Here is a 13,319-nt window from a genome sequence, read left to right as displayed (position 1 = left end):
TGGAGATTTTTATGGAAGCTTTATCACATAGGCATGATCAATCATTAACTCCATCTCTAGTCCCTCTCCCCTTCCCAGAGGATGGTGAGGGGTGGGGCTGAACATTCCCAGCTTCTAATCAGGGCTGGTTCTTTTCTGGTGGCCAGCCCCCATCCAGAAGCCCAGCAAGAGTCACCTGATTAGAACAAAGGACACTTCTATCATCCAGGAAATTCCAAAGGATTTAGGAGCCCTTTGTCAGGAGCCAGGGTCAAAGACCAAATATTAGAACAAAAGGTGTTCCTAGTGCTCTTATCACTCAAGAAATTACATGGGTTTTAGGAGCTCTGTACCAAGAATCAGGGCTAGGGACTCACACATATTTTCTATTACTTTACAATAGTTACAACCTAACTATAAATACCAATATTACTTTCCTAAAGGGTTTTTTTTTTTTTCAGTCACCATCATAAAGACAAAATTAAAAACTGAGAAGAATGCGGACATAGAATTGTTTCACTTTATTCCCCCCCACCACAGCTGTAAGTCTAAGTAAGGACAGCGGAAGCCTCCTGTCCCCTACCCCAATTCCAGTCCGTCAAAGGGAATATTCCAAGCCTTCTAAGGGGCATTTTCATCCCTCCCACCAACAGTGTCCAGATAAAGAAGAGATCGCAAGAAATGGCTTCATTGCTGGAGCCTGGATGAGTTCCCCCATTTCCTCTCCAAATCCTCTCTTCCAAACCGACCTTCACATGCTTTCTCTCCTTGAGACTTCACCTCGCATTACCTTTTCCCTTGTCACATTCCTGCCTGCCTGTGGCCGGCGTCACATGCTGGAGAACATCACAGGAGTCTAACTGGTATTTTCTCTAATCATTCCACATGTGTGTGGCTGCTCCTCTAATGAGAATTTTAGAAAAATCTGTTTAGGGAAAAGACCCCACAGCACTGGGACTTGTAGGAAAGGAAGTAGCGTGCCAAGTGACATTTGCAATCACACACTCCAGTGAACATGGCTGCCTTCAGCGAGAACTGCTAAGCTGAGACTGGCTTCAGGAGCCCAGAGAACACAGCGTCCTCGTCTGTTAGGCACCTTACTCATTCATTCATTACAGAGTCTGTGATGTTCCCACCATGGGTCAGGAACTGCGGTCGGCACTAGGGCAACAGTGGTGAATGCGATGTACATCTATCCTTCCCACTCAAGGTCTATAGTGCCATGGGGAAGGCAGACAAGTAGATGCTCAATAAACACGTCCTATCTGATGGGCACATCAGAAGAGCAAAATTGAAATCACAACTTAATCCAATTCCCACTTACGTGCCAGGCTCTGCACTAGAACTGGACTATGGAGATTAAATAAAATGCAGACTCTGCCCTCAAGAATTTCTATAATCTTCAGTTCTATGATAAATTCAACTCTACTCCAATTTGCACATGTGGGCAAAACCATTCTTTTCAACCTTACCCATGGTCTCAAGGGTGTGTTATATGTATGGACTGACACGCCATCAGATCAAATCTGTAAGGAGACTCGATGAAATACGAACCAGAGGCGCAAGTCCTTCCAGTGGGGTGGCCTCCTCTGCCTCGTAGAGATAGAAATTCAAAGGAGCAAAGAAGTAGCCGGGGGCCGGTTCCGTGCAGCGGCGGCCGGTGACGTGCGGGCGGCATTCACACTGTCCATCCTTGGGGGAGCACCTGGGGAAGACCAAATCCATCAGGCACAAATGTTGTGGGGGGAGCGGGCAGGTATAAAATGAAGGCAGGGGGTCCTGAGCTCAAAGCCCTCTGAATCTGGACCCACTCTTTGAATCAATCAATCAGTCATCTTGACGAGGAAGTTAGGAGGCCATGGGCTCCATGTGCCTGGTCTTGAAAAGCCAATCCAGATCTATGAAACCCAAGTAGCCACTTCTTTCCTCTGATTCTGCTCTAAAGACTGCAAAAAGGAGTGTAGGACCTCTCTTTATAGGGTGGCAAGAAGTTGGTGTTTCAGGCAGGTCAAGTCACACAAGGTATCCATCCATCCTCCCACCTCCTGGGATACCCTGGGAGTAGAACTGTCTCTTTCTTCCTTAGGAATAGTTCAAGCAAAATAAATCAACTGGGCTGTAGCACATGCTTCAAGATCATCACCTTTCAAAGCCCTCTGCTTGTCAAGGAATAAAGTCCACTCCTGATGACTACAAGCAAATCAGGATAAAATATGCTTTTACGTGGAAATGTGAGTGAGGACTGTAGGCACAGAACACCGTCGTTCATTTGACTTACATGTTGGAATAAGCACCTCCAATGTCACAGTCGCAGGGAGAACAGCCGTGGAGGCCATCTTCCAGTCCCCAGTATCCAGCCTACAAGGAGAAAATGCTCAGCTGATTCTATCTGAAGTGTAATATTAAAACCAGTCCCATTCTGTTGACTCACGTCAAACAGCCACACGGCCTGGGCAATCACCCAGCCTCTCTTGCCTGCACACTTGGTAATGATCTTGGAGGACACATATCTCCCATTTCTGGGACTTGAAAGGAGGGGGACAGGCGGGTTGTCTGCAGATGACTCCAAGCTCAGATGTGGCGGAAACCACTGGGGTCCTGTAGCAGTACCAATTTCAGACCAGTCTGGGGAGAAGGGCTTTAGCTGATTTGCAACTGCTTTTGTAAAACCAATAGGTTCCCTTACCACAAAATCATTGGGGATTTTTACCTCTACAACCCTAAAATGTTTGTGGGTAAAAAAAATTCAGTCAAGCTGCTTTTGAGATCTTAGTTGAATAACATAGTTCGGTAGGCTCACTTGTTTATAAATAAGTTGTTTTGGCACAGTAAACTCTATGTGAGAGAGTCAGCTCTGTTCGAGGCTTTTTTCATCATTGCAACATCTTGACCTTTATTCAATATAAGCAGCTGGTGAGATACAAACAACCAGTTCTTAAATCTGATAACATTTACTATTAAATGCTCAAATAAAAAACAAACAAACAAACTTCCCCCTCAGATCTCCAGTTAACACACTCAGACAAAATTAAGTTCTTAATAACAGGTAGTATCGGTACACCTTTTTTTTTTTTCATTAGCTTGGTACAATTTTATGCCTGATTTTACTCAAAAAGATTTATTTTAAACATTAAAAGTTGACATAACTTGTTACAAAACACAGGACAGGATTCTTGATATTTTTCCCAAAACTAAACGTCAGTTCAGGCAACAACAACGTGCCATGACCGGACTTACTCAGGATGTGGTTGGGAAAACTCCCCCGGTCCAGGCATGCTGGCGTGGGGAATGGGGAGCGGGGGATGGGGAGCAGGTGAGGGGAGAGGGGGCCTGGGCGCAGGTCTCTGGCGCCACCGGCCACCGCACACCGGAGGAAGTGGGACACCTGCCGGAGGCGTGGGCTCAGCCACCATGGACAAGCCCCCGCGGGGTGGCCCTGCCCGGTTATTTTCCTGCTTCCTTCTCTATCTTGTCCCCACACGGCCATGCAGTTGGCCTGGCCCACCTTGCTTCATAATTTCTAGGTCACCTGCCCTGTCTTTGTCTTTGTTAGAAGTGTTAAGTGCTGTTCTCCCAAAACAAACAAAAAAAGGAGTGTAGGACCTCTCTTTATAGGGTGGCAAGAAGTTGGTGTTTCAGGCAGGTCAAGTCACACAAGGTCAAGTCACACATCCTCCCACCTCCTGGGATACCCTGGGAGTAGAACTGTCTCTCTCTTCCTTAGGAATAGTTCAAGCAAAATAAATCAACTGGGCTGTAGCACATGCTTCAAGATCATCACCTTTCAACGCCCTCTGCTTGTCAAGGAATAAAGTCCATTCCTGATGACTACGAGCAAATCAGGATAAAATGTGTTTTTCGTGGAAATGTGAGTGAGGACTGTAGGCACTCAGGTTGTAGAGAGTTCCCGTTTCGCACGTGCTTCCTGGATTTCTTTCCCCACCTCCTGTGTCCCTTCCTCATATGTTTTCAGTAAAACGACTTAAAATATTAGCACAAAACTATGTTGTAATAGGCATATGTTTCTTATTTATCAGCTACATTTCTTCAGACACATCAAGGTCACTGTTCTTTTATTAGGTTAAACTTTTTTTTTTTCTTCCTAAAATGTCATGGTGGGCTGCCAAGTTTGGAGAACAAAGGGACGAGTTGGATTCGAACTCCCTAACTGCATGACACATTTCTTATGGCATAAAAAAAGGTTTTCTTTTACTAACTTTAGACATATGTGTTCATATGTTTAGAGGAGTCTGTGAAAAAATCCAGGAGTTTATTTCCCACAGGAATCTACAGTCCATGTAAACCTGTGGTTTGGGGTTTTTATTTTATTTTTTTGAAATGAGCTTGTCCAAAATATTTTTAAGCAAGGAGTGGTAGGGTTGGTAAAGGGAACCGTATGCAAGAGACAGAAGAAAAGGCTCCATGATCTGGCGGGCGGAGAGAAGGGAGCAGATCAACTGTCACAGTCTATCCTGCTTGGCGCTTTCAGAAGAACAGCACATAACACTTCTAACAGCGGTGCCTGGGTGGGTTCAGGCCAATTTGGTAAAAGTTGGTGTACTGGTGACTGTTTAACAACTGGCTCTCTCTGGAAGAATTCTAGAAAATTCTACTGTTTGCTGGTTTCTGTAGCTCAAACAACTCTTCCCAGGGAAGTCTGAAATACATCAGGACAAAGAAAGCAATTAACAAGACCAGGTCTCTTCTGGGCAATGGCAGTAGAAATCCCATACATACAAGGGAAACATACAAGGGAAATTCTAGGCAAATACATACGGTGCATTCTTCACAGTGTGGTCCTGTGGCAAACGTCTGGCACAAGCACTGCCCCGTGTCCACATCGCAGGCTGAGAGGGGAAGACTCCCGAAGGGGTTACAGTTGCAGGCTGAAAGCACAGCAAACAAAATTATTCTCGTTTTTATCGACCCCATTCTTGTCCTGAAGAGCTCACACTGAGCCAAATGCATGGCCCCAAGAAGAGAACAGCCAGCCTGCCTAGTGTATCGTCTTATTGCACGATTCTTGTGGTGTGTGCACCCCCACATAGGAAAGCCAGGGCCAGATGCTTGCAGAGTGCCTGTGGGGTTTTGCTGGATGACACTTAGGAGACAAAGGAAAAGATGTTGTGCAAGCAGGGCCGGGTGGCACAGTTACCCTCGCGATGCCGGGGGTGGGGTCGCCTTGCTTGATGCAGGCAAGGGTTTCTGAGGGTCCTGGCCGTTACCGGTGGCTCCTTTTGTGGCCATTGCATCTAATGTCTTTCTCTTCCCTCTCTCCTTACTGCCTAGTTACTTTTTCTTTTTATTGTCTCTCTCCTCTTTCTCTGTCACGCAGAGGCATCCCTGAGTCCTGCCTATGCTGTAAAGGCTAAGAAATTTGCTACCAGAACAAGATAGACATTTCCCCTGCAGGAAAAACCACTGTTTGTGGGAACAACCCAAATGTCCATCGGATGATGCTGAACGGATAGGTAACATGTAGAGTATCCACACAATGGAATATTGCTCAGCCATAAAAAGGAATGAAACACAGACACACACTGCAACATGGACAAACCTTGAAAACATGATGCTAAGTGAAAGAAGCTGGTCACAAAGGACTGCATATTGGATCATTTCATTTGCATGAAATGCCCACACTGGGCAAATCTACAGAGACAGGTTGCCCAGGGCTGGGGGAAAGGAGGATGGGGGGGTGGTAGTTAGCCATGGGGCTTCTTTTCTTTTCTTATGGCAAAATACATTTGACCTAAAATTTACCATTTTTACACCCACACTGTTGTGCAACCGATCTCCAGAACTCGATGCCCATGAAATGCCATCTCCACCCCTTCTTCCCTCCCCCAAGCCCTTGGAAACCACTACTTTGTGTTTCCATGGACTCTAGGTACCTTGTGGAAGTGGACTGATCATGCAGTAGCTGACCTTTTGGGACTGGCTTATTTCACTGAGCCTAACCTCCCCAAAGTTCATCCATGCTGCCGCACGTATCAGAACTCCCTCTTAGAGGCTCATGAATATTCTGTTGTATGTATATGGCACACTTTGCTTGCCCACTCATCCACGGATGGACACTTGGATCGCGTCGACTTTTCGGCTATTGTGAACAATGCTGCTATGAACATGAGTGTACACATCTCTCCAAGCTTTTGGGTAGATAGCCAGAAGTAGGGTATAGGGTTTCTTTTGGAGGTAATGCAAATGTTCTGAAATTGATTCTGGTGGTAGCTATACAACTCTGAATAAACTAGAAATCATGACTGTACTTCAAAGAGTGGATTGTATGGTATATGAATTATAGCTCACTGAAGCTGTTACAAAAGAAAAAAAAACCACACACACAATATTTGGCCTATTCTGGGAGGGCATCAGGTCAATACTGAACCAGGAAAACACTCCGGTGTGATGAGAGATGTGATGGGAATTGGCTTGACTATATAATTCACTGTCTTGGAATTTAATGTTGCCGTTCAACTCCAGAAGGTAGGTTTCTGCATGCTGCTCTCTAAACATGTAAATAATCTACAGTTCCTTACATGGGCAAAAATACAGAACATGATGCTGTGACCAAAGGGAAATTATTTCCCCAGGATTCCTGGAGGAATCTGCAGTTTTAGGAGACCTCAGGCAGCTCTAAATTTCTGTGATCCCAGGGCTAAGGGTCTCCCCATTTGGCCCCAGAAAACTCTGAGGTTCTTCTTATTTCCCTGCAACCTTTCCCTTAGCTCTTTAATTTTTTTCTTCTCTTTGCCAGAGAATATAGGACCAATTCTAGGAGGGGTATGAGACGAGAGGGAAAAAGTAATTTTAAAAAAGGAAAAAGAAAAGAAACCACCACTTGAAGATTGCTTAAGAAGTTATCAATCTATGCACAAATGCATAATGTGATTTAATGAATCTGTATAAGAAGGTCCAAGTCAGACCATTTTTCTAAATGTTTCGCAACTTGGCTCTGAATTTCTTGGCATTTTCCCATGTTGGTCCCAGCGGGGAGATGTGAGCGCCCCCTGCTGGTCCCTTATGATAACCTCAGCTCACCACCAAGAGAAAAATGAATCTACTAAAATTTGTGGGAGGGTTTTTGCTTTTTTTTTTTTTTTTTTTTTTTTTTTTGCATCGCTTTAGAAAACCCAGAGGCAGGCAATACCTTCAGTGTTTACAATGACCAAATTTTAGGGTTGACAGAGACAGCCCCACGCTTTAAAACACATCCGGCTGTTAGACTGCCGCCGATGACTTACGCTGACAGCCCATGGGGTTGGTCGCGTTCAGCCCGTGGTGGTTGGGCTTGCACCGGTCACACTTGGCTCCTTCCACGTTCTCTTTGCACAAGCACTGGCCGGCCACAGTCCCCAAAGCAGGGTCAGACTGACTCACACACATGCCACCCGATAAGGTCCCGTCTGGGTCACATTCACAGGCTGGGGACACAGACACGCATTCTCTTAGTTAATTGCAAATTGTGGGAAACCTGAGATATAAACATAGCATTTTACTCACGTTATAACTATTTTATTTTTTTAAATAATTAAATATGTTTAAACAACTAGACGAGTGGGTGAGAGCTATTCAGATATGTCTCCCAGATCTCAGGCTTCGGAAAATGTCGAACAAAAGTGTGTGTGTGTAATTATATATATATATAATATATATATGTGTGTGTATATATATAATATATACATACATACATATATACATAATATATACATATATACATATACATACATATACATATATACATATATACATATATACACATAATATATACATATATATGTATATATATAATTACACACACATATACACACACATATAAAATACATATATATAAATACATATATACATATATATAAAATATGTATTTTATATATATACATATATAATTGTGTTTTTAAGGCTTTTAAGTGATTCTAAAGTAAGAGGATCAGAGGAAGACTGTTATTATGAAAACTGGATGTGAAGAGTACATTGATTAGTTTGGGGGGGTGATGAAAAGATTTTGGAGCTAGGTAGAGGTGATGATCGTACAACTTTGTGCTGTGTTGTTCATTTTAAAATGGTTAATTTTATGTCATGTCAGTTTCACCTCAATGAAAGAAAGATTAAAAGAAGACAATTAGACTCCAAAGGTGAGAATGAAGTCAAGAGGTAAGAAAGCACGGGACGCTATAATGTAATACACAAATACAGATATATATACACAAATATGCAAATACAGATACACACACACGCATATATATCATCCAGGGTTGTGAGAAAGTAAGAGGAAAAAACATTACATAAAATGTCTACCAAATCTCTGAAATCTGGTTAAGAAAGTAAGTCTGTCCTTCCCCGTCACAGAACGGTAAGGATAAATGCTCTCGTTCTCTTTAATTCATCCCGGAGGGAGCACCTTCAAGAAAGAAAGCGGGAGAAGAGCAAGAAGGGTTTATATCACTGTTTTCTTTTTTGGAATTCTGCTGGCAGGGCAGAAGCTAGGATGAAGAGATTCTGCAAAATGAGATAGTCACCTATAGCCAAGGAGCAAACAAAAGAACCACCCCACCCCTACCCCCTTTTCTGTTCAGCAGAAACTTGAATGACTACAGGAAGGAGTATGCTATGAAAAGGGATACTGATACTATGAATAATTCCAGAGGGAAGTAATAAAAGGCAGAGCTTGATTTGAGTATAAGGAAGAGCTCTCTGACAGTTAGAGCTGCCCAGTAGAGCAGTGGCCCCCTCATTTTTAGGGGTAGCGTCCAGGAGAGGCTGGAACATGTCATTGTCTGACAGACTCTTTCAATTTTCAGCTGTTATTGGATGGTGGCTGGTAATAAAATCTTATTATGGAAAAACAGCATTCGATTCTTGTTTAGTTTGGGAAAACCAAAATTTTCTTTTAATTAAATACATTTGCTTCTAGAAAGGAAGGGATAAGCCGGATGCATTTTAGAAGTAGCCCAAAGGAAAAAGGTCAGCTTTATTTGGGAGATACTGACCAAAGGGTCAGTATTGAGCTCCAGAATATAATGTAATTAGGTACAGAAGTATCCTTTGGGGAAAGGCTGTGGGTGAGGAGGTAGTAACTTTACACAGAAATAACCCTGTGTCATGTCCTTTAGGATAGAAGTCCAGTAAAATTTCTCGGCGTCACACAGCTTAACTCCAGCAAACTCACATCGTCAGTGGTTGAATCGACCAAATCTTTGTGTTTTTTCCTGTATCACATTTGACTGTGGTTTTGCTTTTTTTTAAAATATTTTATTTATTTATTTGACAGAGATCACAAGTAGGCAGAGAGGCAGGCAGAGTGAGAGGGGGGAAGCAGACTCCCCACTGAGCAGAGAGCCCGATGCGGGGCTCGATCCCAGGACCCTGGGATCATGACCTGAGCAGAAGGCAGAGGCTTTAACCCACTGAGCCTCCCAGGCGCCCCGACTGTGTTTTAATCACAGAAGACTTAAAATTAGCCAATCTTAGGCCTGGAGTCTGATCATGTAAATATTTAGGCTCAAACAAGGACAATTTGGAGAAAATTTATATGAGAATGCTGGTCAGTCTTAATAAATGCCATTTGTACACTCATACTCCCCCACACATAAACATGTACTTAAGGAAAGTGGGGAGTCTCATGAAGGTTGTTTTTATAAGCTCCTCATTTGTCTTGCCTTTAAAAAAAAAAACACCTCCTTGTTTATAAAGAACTACTTTTTAATTTCATATCTGGGTACTAGTTTTCTTAGTTTCCTTCAGAAGTGACATCATTAATTCTATCTAAGTTTTTTTTTTTTTTTTTTAAGAATTTATTTGAGAGTGAGCGAGAGCAAGTGAGAGAGAGCACAAGCAGGGGGAGGGGCAGAGGGAGAAGCAGATGCTCCACTGAGCAGGGAGCCTGACCTGGGGGTGGCGGGTTTGAATTCAGGACCCTGGGGTCATGACCTGAGCTGAAGGCAGACGCTTAACCCACTGAGCCCCCCAGGCGCCCCAACACGAAGTGGTTTTTAAGGAACAAGACTTTGGTTAACGTGACTCTCTGGTTTAGTTACTTCTAATCTCTTTCCAGGTCCCTAGATTATCTGTTTCAAAACATTATATTTTCCCCTGATTCCACCTAAGAGAGCAATTTCTTCTTCTTTTATAAATGAATAGGGTTTTAAACAATAAAATACGTGTGTGTGTGCGCGCGCGCACGCACGTGTGTAAGACAGTGGGGAGTGAATTACAGGTTTTGGTAAAAAAATGTAGGACATTTAAAGAAATTTTTTCTAAGAATTCATTTCTTTGTATCAATTTTAAACAGGTCATGTAAGGGAAAACGTTATGCAGTCAGGTACCTACTAGGTCATCTTTTTTCAAAAGCAGTTTAAAATTTAAATTCAATTAATTAACATACACTATATTATTGGTTTCAAAGGTATAGGCTTGTGATTTATCAGTCTTATATAACACCCACTGCTCATTACAATCAATGCCCTCCTTAATGTCCATCACCCAGTTACCCCATCCCCCAACCACCCCACTAAGTAATCTGAACAAAACCTTCATTTATGCTTTTTCTACACTGTGAGGATTTAAAGCCTGAAATCTAGGATGTTGTATATATTCAGGTAGTTTTGAATTACTTTTGTATATGACTTCATTTTATATATCATGATGATACAAAGTTTGAAGCTGTGGTTTTATAGCAAATCCTTCCCCCCAAAATAACAAAATATTGATGATACTGCTTAAGAGACAGGATTTCTGGGTCTTGGGAGAGGCGACCTTCCCTGGGCCCTGGACATTCGAACATTTTTTGCTGAATGTGCCAACAATGCAAGGCCCTGAGTGCTCTTCCCCCGGGCCATTTCTCAAGGTTGTGCTTTCAGCAAGATACCTTGAGGGATGAGCCAACCTCTTCCCCTGGATGAAGGACAGGCATGCTTCCCCTTGCGATAAAAGCAATGAATCGCCCAAGCTTAGTGTTCCTTGGCTGGGGCATAAACTCATTAGGTATGCGGGATCCACCTGCCATCCTTTGAATGGCCCCATGGGACTCAGGGCCTGGGGACATGGGAACACACACCAATACAAGCATCTTGTTGCTTGCTGTGTCATGGGTAATGAAGTCCTTTGCCTCCCCTTCTGGAGCTTCATGTCTTCCGCCAGCACCCGTAAAACAGTCATCAGCTCCTTGTCAGTCTGTGAGTAGAGTAAAACCTCAGACCCAGGAACTGGCTCCTGATATTGGAAATCAAGTTGGAGCACTTATCTATGCGGTATTCAACAGCGGTGCTGGGACCAGAGCGAGACAAGCAACTTACGGAGGGATTCACTACCACCTTAGTGCAAATGGCAGGTGTCAACCCCATGCTTACGTCACTCAGAGAGAGACAGAGAGTTCTCCCTGAAGCTTTGGGACCTAAGTGCTTGGCTTGTCTTGCTCTAGTCTCATTCCTGCAGGGACGTTCAAACGAAAATAATGAGGAGACAGCTTTTTGTTAGCAAACATTGAAGTGGGACAAAACCCAGGGCTGGCCAGGATGCAGAGCAATACTACTCACACATGGCTGGTGTGGGTGTTAACTGGTACCCCCACTTAGGGAATAATGTTGTATATGTAACTGACTTGAAAAATTTTATACCGTATGGTCCAGTAATGCCCTTCTTGGTATGGCTCTTTATCGCAAATAAAAACATGATCTTGGTATGGCTCTTAGGGACAGGTTTTGTGCATGTGCACAGGGCCACATATACAAGAGTGTTTTTTGAAACATCAAAAGAAAAATGGCCAAATGGATTTTGTCATATTTATGGAAGAAAGAGCTCTATGCAGGTATTACACACAGATATTGAAACTGGAGACTGAGGGCTACGTGGTATGGATGAATCTCCAAAACATAATGCTGAACAAAATAATCAAGGATACATACAGCGTGATACCATTTATCTGAAGTTTGAAGACATGCCAACATATATTGTTTGTACACAAGGACACGCAAAAATAGAAACACCAGCATTGTAATGATAATTACCAAATATGTGAGTTTATCCGCAGGAAGGTAGCAAATGGGGCAGGTGTGCACGTGGGGCCCGAGCAGCATCTGTATGTTCATCAAGGTCTTGCAGATGAAAGGGTAAGGTACGTTTTGACACGGCTGCTTGTGGGCCTAAGGGTGCTTATTATACTATTCTCTATTATTTGTATATGCATAAGATATTCCATTTTTAAAAGTGGAAATTTAAGACAAAATGAAAGATTTTTTAAAGATTTAAAAAAAGAAGCAAGGTGGGGTGCCTGGGTGGCTCAGTCAGTTAAGCCACTGACTCTTGGTTTCAGCTCAGGTCATGATCTCAGGGTCGTGAGACTGAGCCCAGCATCAGGCACCACGCTCAGCATGGAGTCTGCTGAAGACTCTCTCACTCTCCTGCTTTGGCTCCCTCTTTCTCTCTCTCTAAAGTAAAGGAAGAAGAAGAAGAAAAGGGAGAAGAAGGAGGGGAAAGAAGAGGAAGGAAGGAGGAGGAGGAGGGAGGAGGAGGAGGAAGGAAGGAGGAGGAGGAGGTCGAGGAGGAGGAGGCCACGTAGTTTATGCATCTTATCAGCAAAACGGAATTGTCTACAGCCAGACTAATGTTGCAGCCAATTTCACTATGGATCTTCCTCGACTTCAGGCAGGGCTCTGATAAACCCATCATAAGGTGAGAATTTCTTAAGTCGAAAATATATTTAATACATCTAACCTACCAAACATCACAGCTTAGTCTAGCCTGCCTTGGCAGTGCTGACGACACTTCCACTGCCTGACAGTTGGGCAGAATCATCCAACACACAGCCTGTTGTATAATAAAGTGTTGAACGTCTTGTGTCGTTTACAGAATACTGCACTGAAAGTGAAAACGGACTAGTTGTGTGGGTACAGATTGGCTCTGGGCGGATTATTGGTCGTTTCCCTCCTGCCCAGCTGTGCTGCCTGGGAGCTGCCCCGCCCAGCACGGGAGCGACGGTCCTCCCCTTGTGGCCAGCCTGGGGACAGACCCAAGTTCAAAATCCGAAGTGAGTTTCTCCGGAACGCCTATTGCTTTGGCGGCACGGCGAAGTTGAAGCATCCAAAGCAGAGCCAGCCGGCCAGGGTAAGTCGGGTCCTGGTGGTTTAACTACTCCCCGCGACCCCCGCTGACCTCCAGGACACTCAGGTGTCCTCAGCATCCTCTGAAACCACGCTTCCCATCCCGGCTCAATCCAGGCTAGTTTCGCGACTCACCAGTGCCGGCCACTGCCGCGGGGCTACCAGCAAGGACCTGGATCATCCGGCCCAAACCGTGCTGAGAATGAAGGCTCTTAGAGCTGCAGCGCTTTTGCAAGCCCCCCGGCCCCT

At 43.9% G+C, this 13,319-nt stretch overlaps 1 protein-coding gene across 1 annotated transcript in view; it reads right to left on the bottom strand.

The window, feature by feature from the left end:
• LAMB4 (laminin subunit beta 4) overlaps positions 1-13,319 on the bottom strand; it is a gene marked incomplete at its 5' end in the record, with an annotated part of 90,270 nt that overhangs the window by 60,432 nt on the left and 16,519 nt on the right. The window contains 4 exons of the mRNA XM_080818855.1: positions 1,534-1,684; positions 2,258-2,337; positions 4,756-4,865; positions 7,221-7,400. Of these exons, the coding sequence (XP_080674981.1) occupies positions 1,534-1,684; positions 2,258-2,337; positions 4,756-4,865; positions 7,221-7,400 (521 nt within the window). The remainder of the gene's footprint in view (positions 1-1,533; positions 1,685-2,257; positions 2,338-4,755; positions 4,866-7,220; positions 7,401-13,319) is intronic.

The sequence above is a fragment of the Martes martes genome (genome assembly GCF_963455335.1).
Source record: "Martes martes genome assembly, chromosome: 11".
NCBI lineage: Eukaryota > Metazoa > Chordata > Mammalia > Carnivora > Mustelidae > Martes > Martes martes.
The sequence above is the reverse complement of the archived record's forward strand: the minus strand, read 5'-3'. Positions and strand labels throughout refer to the sequence as shown.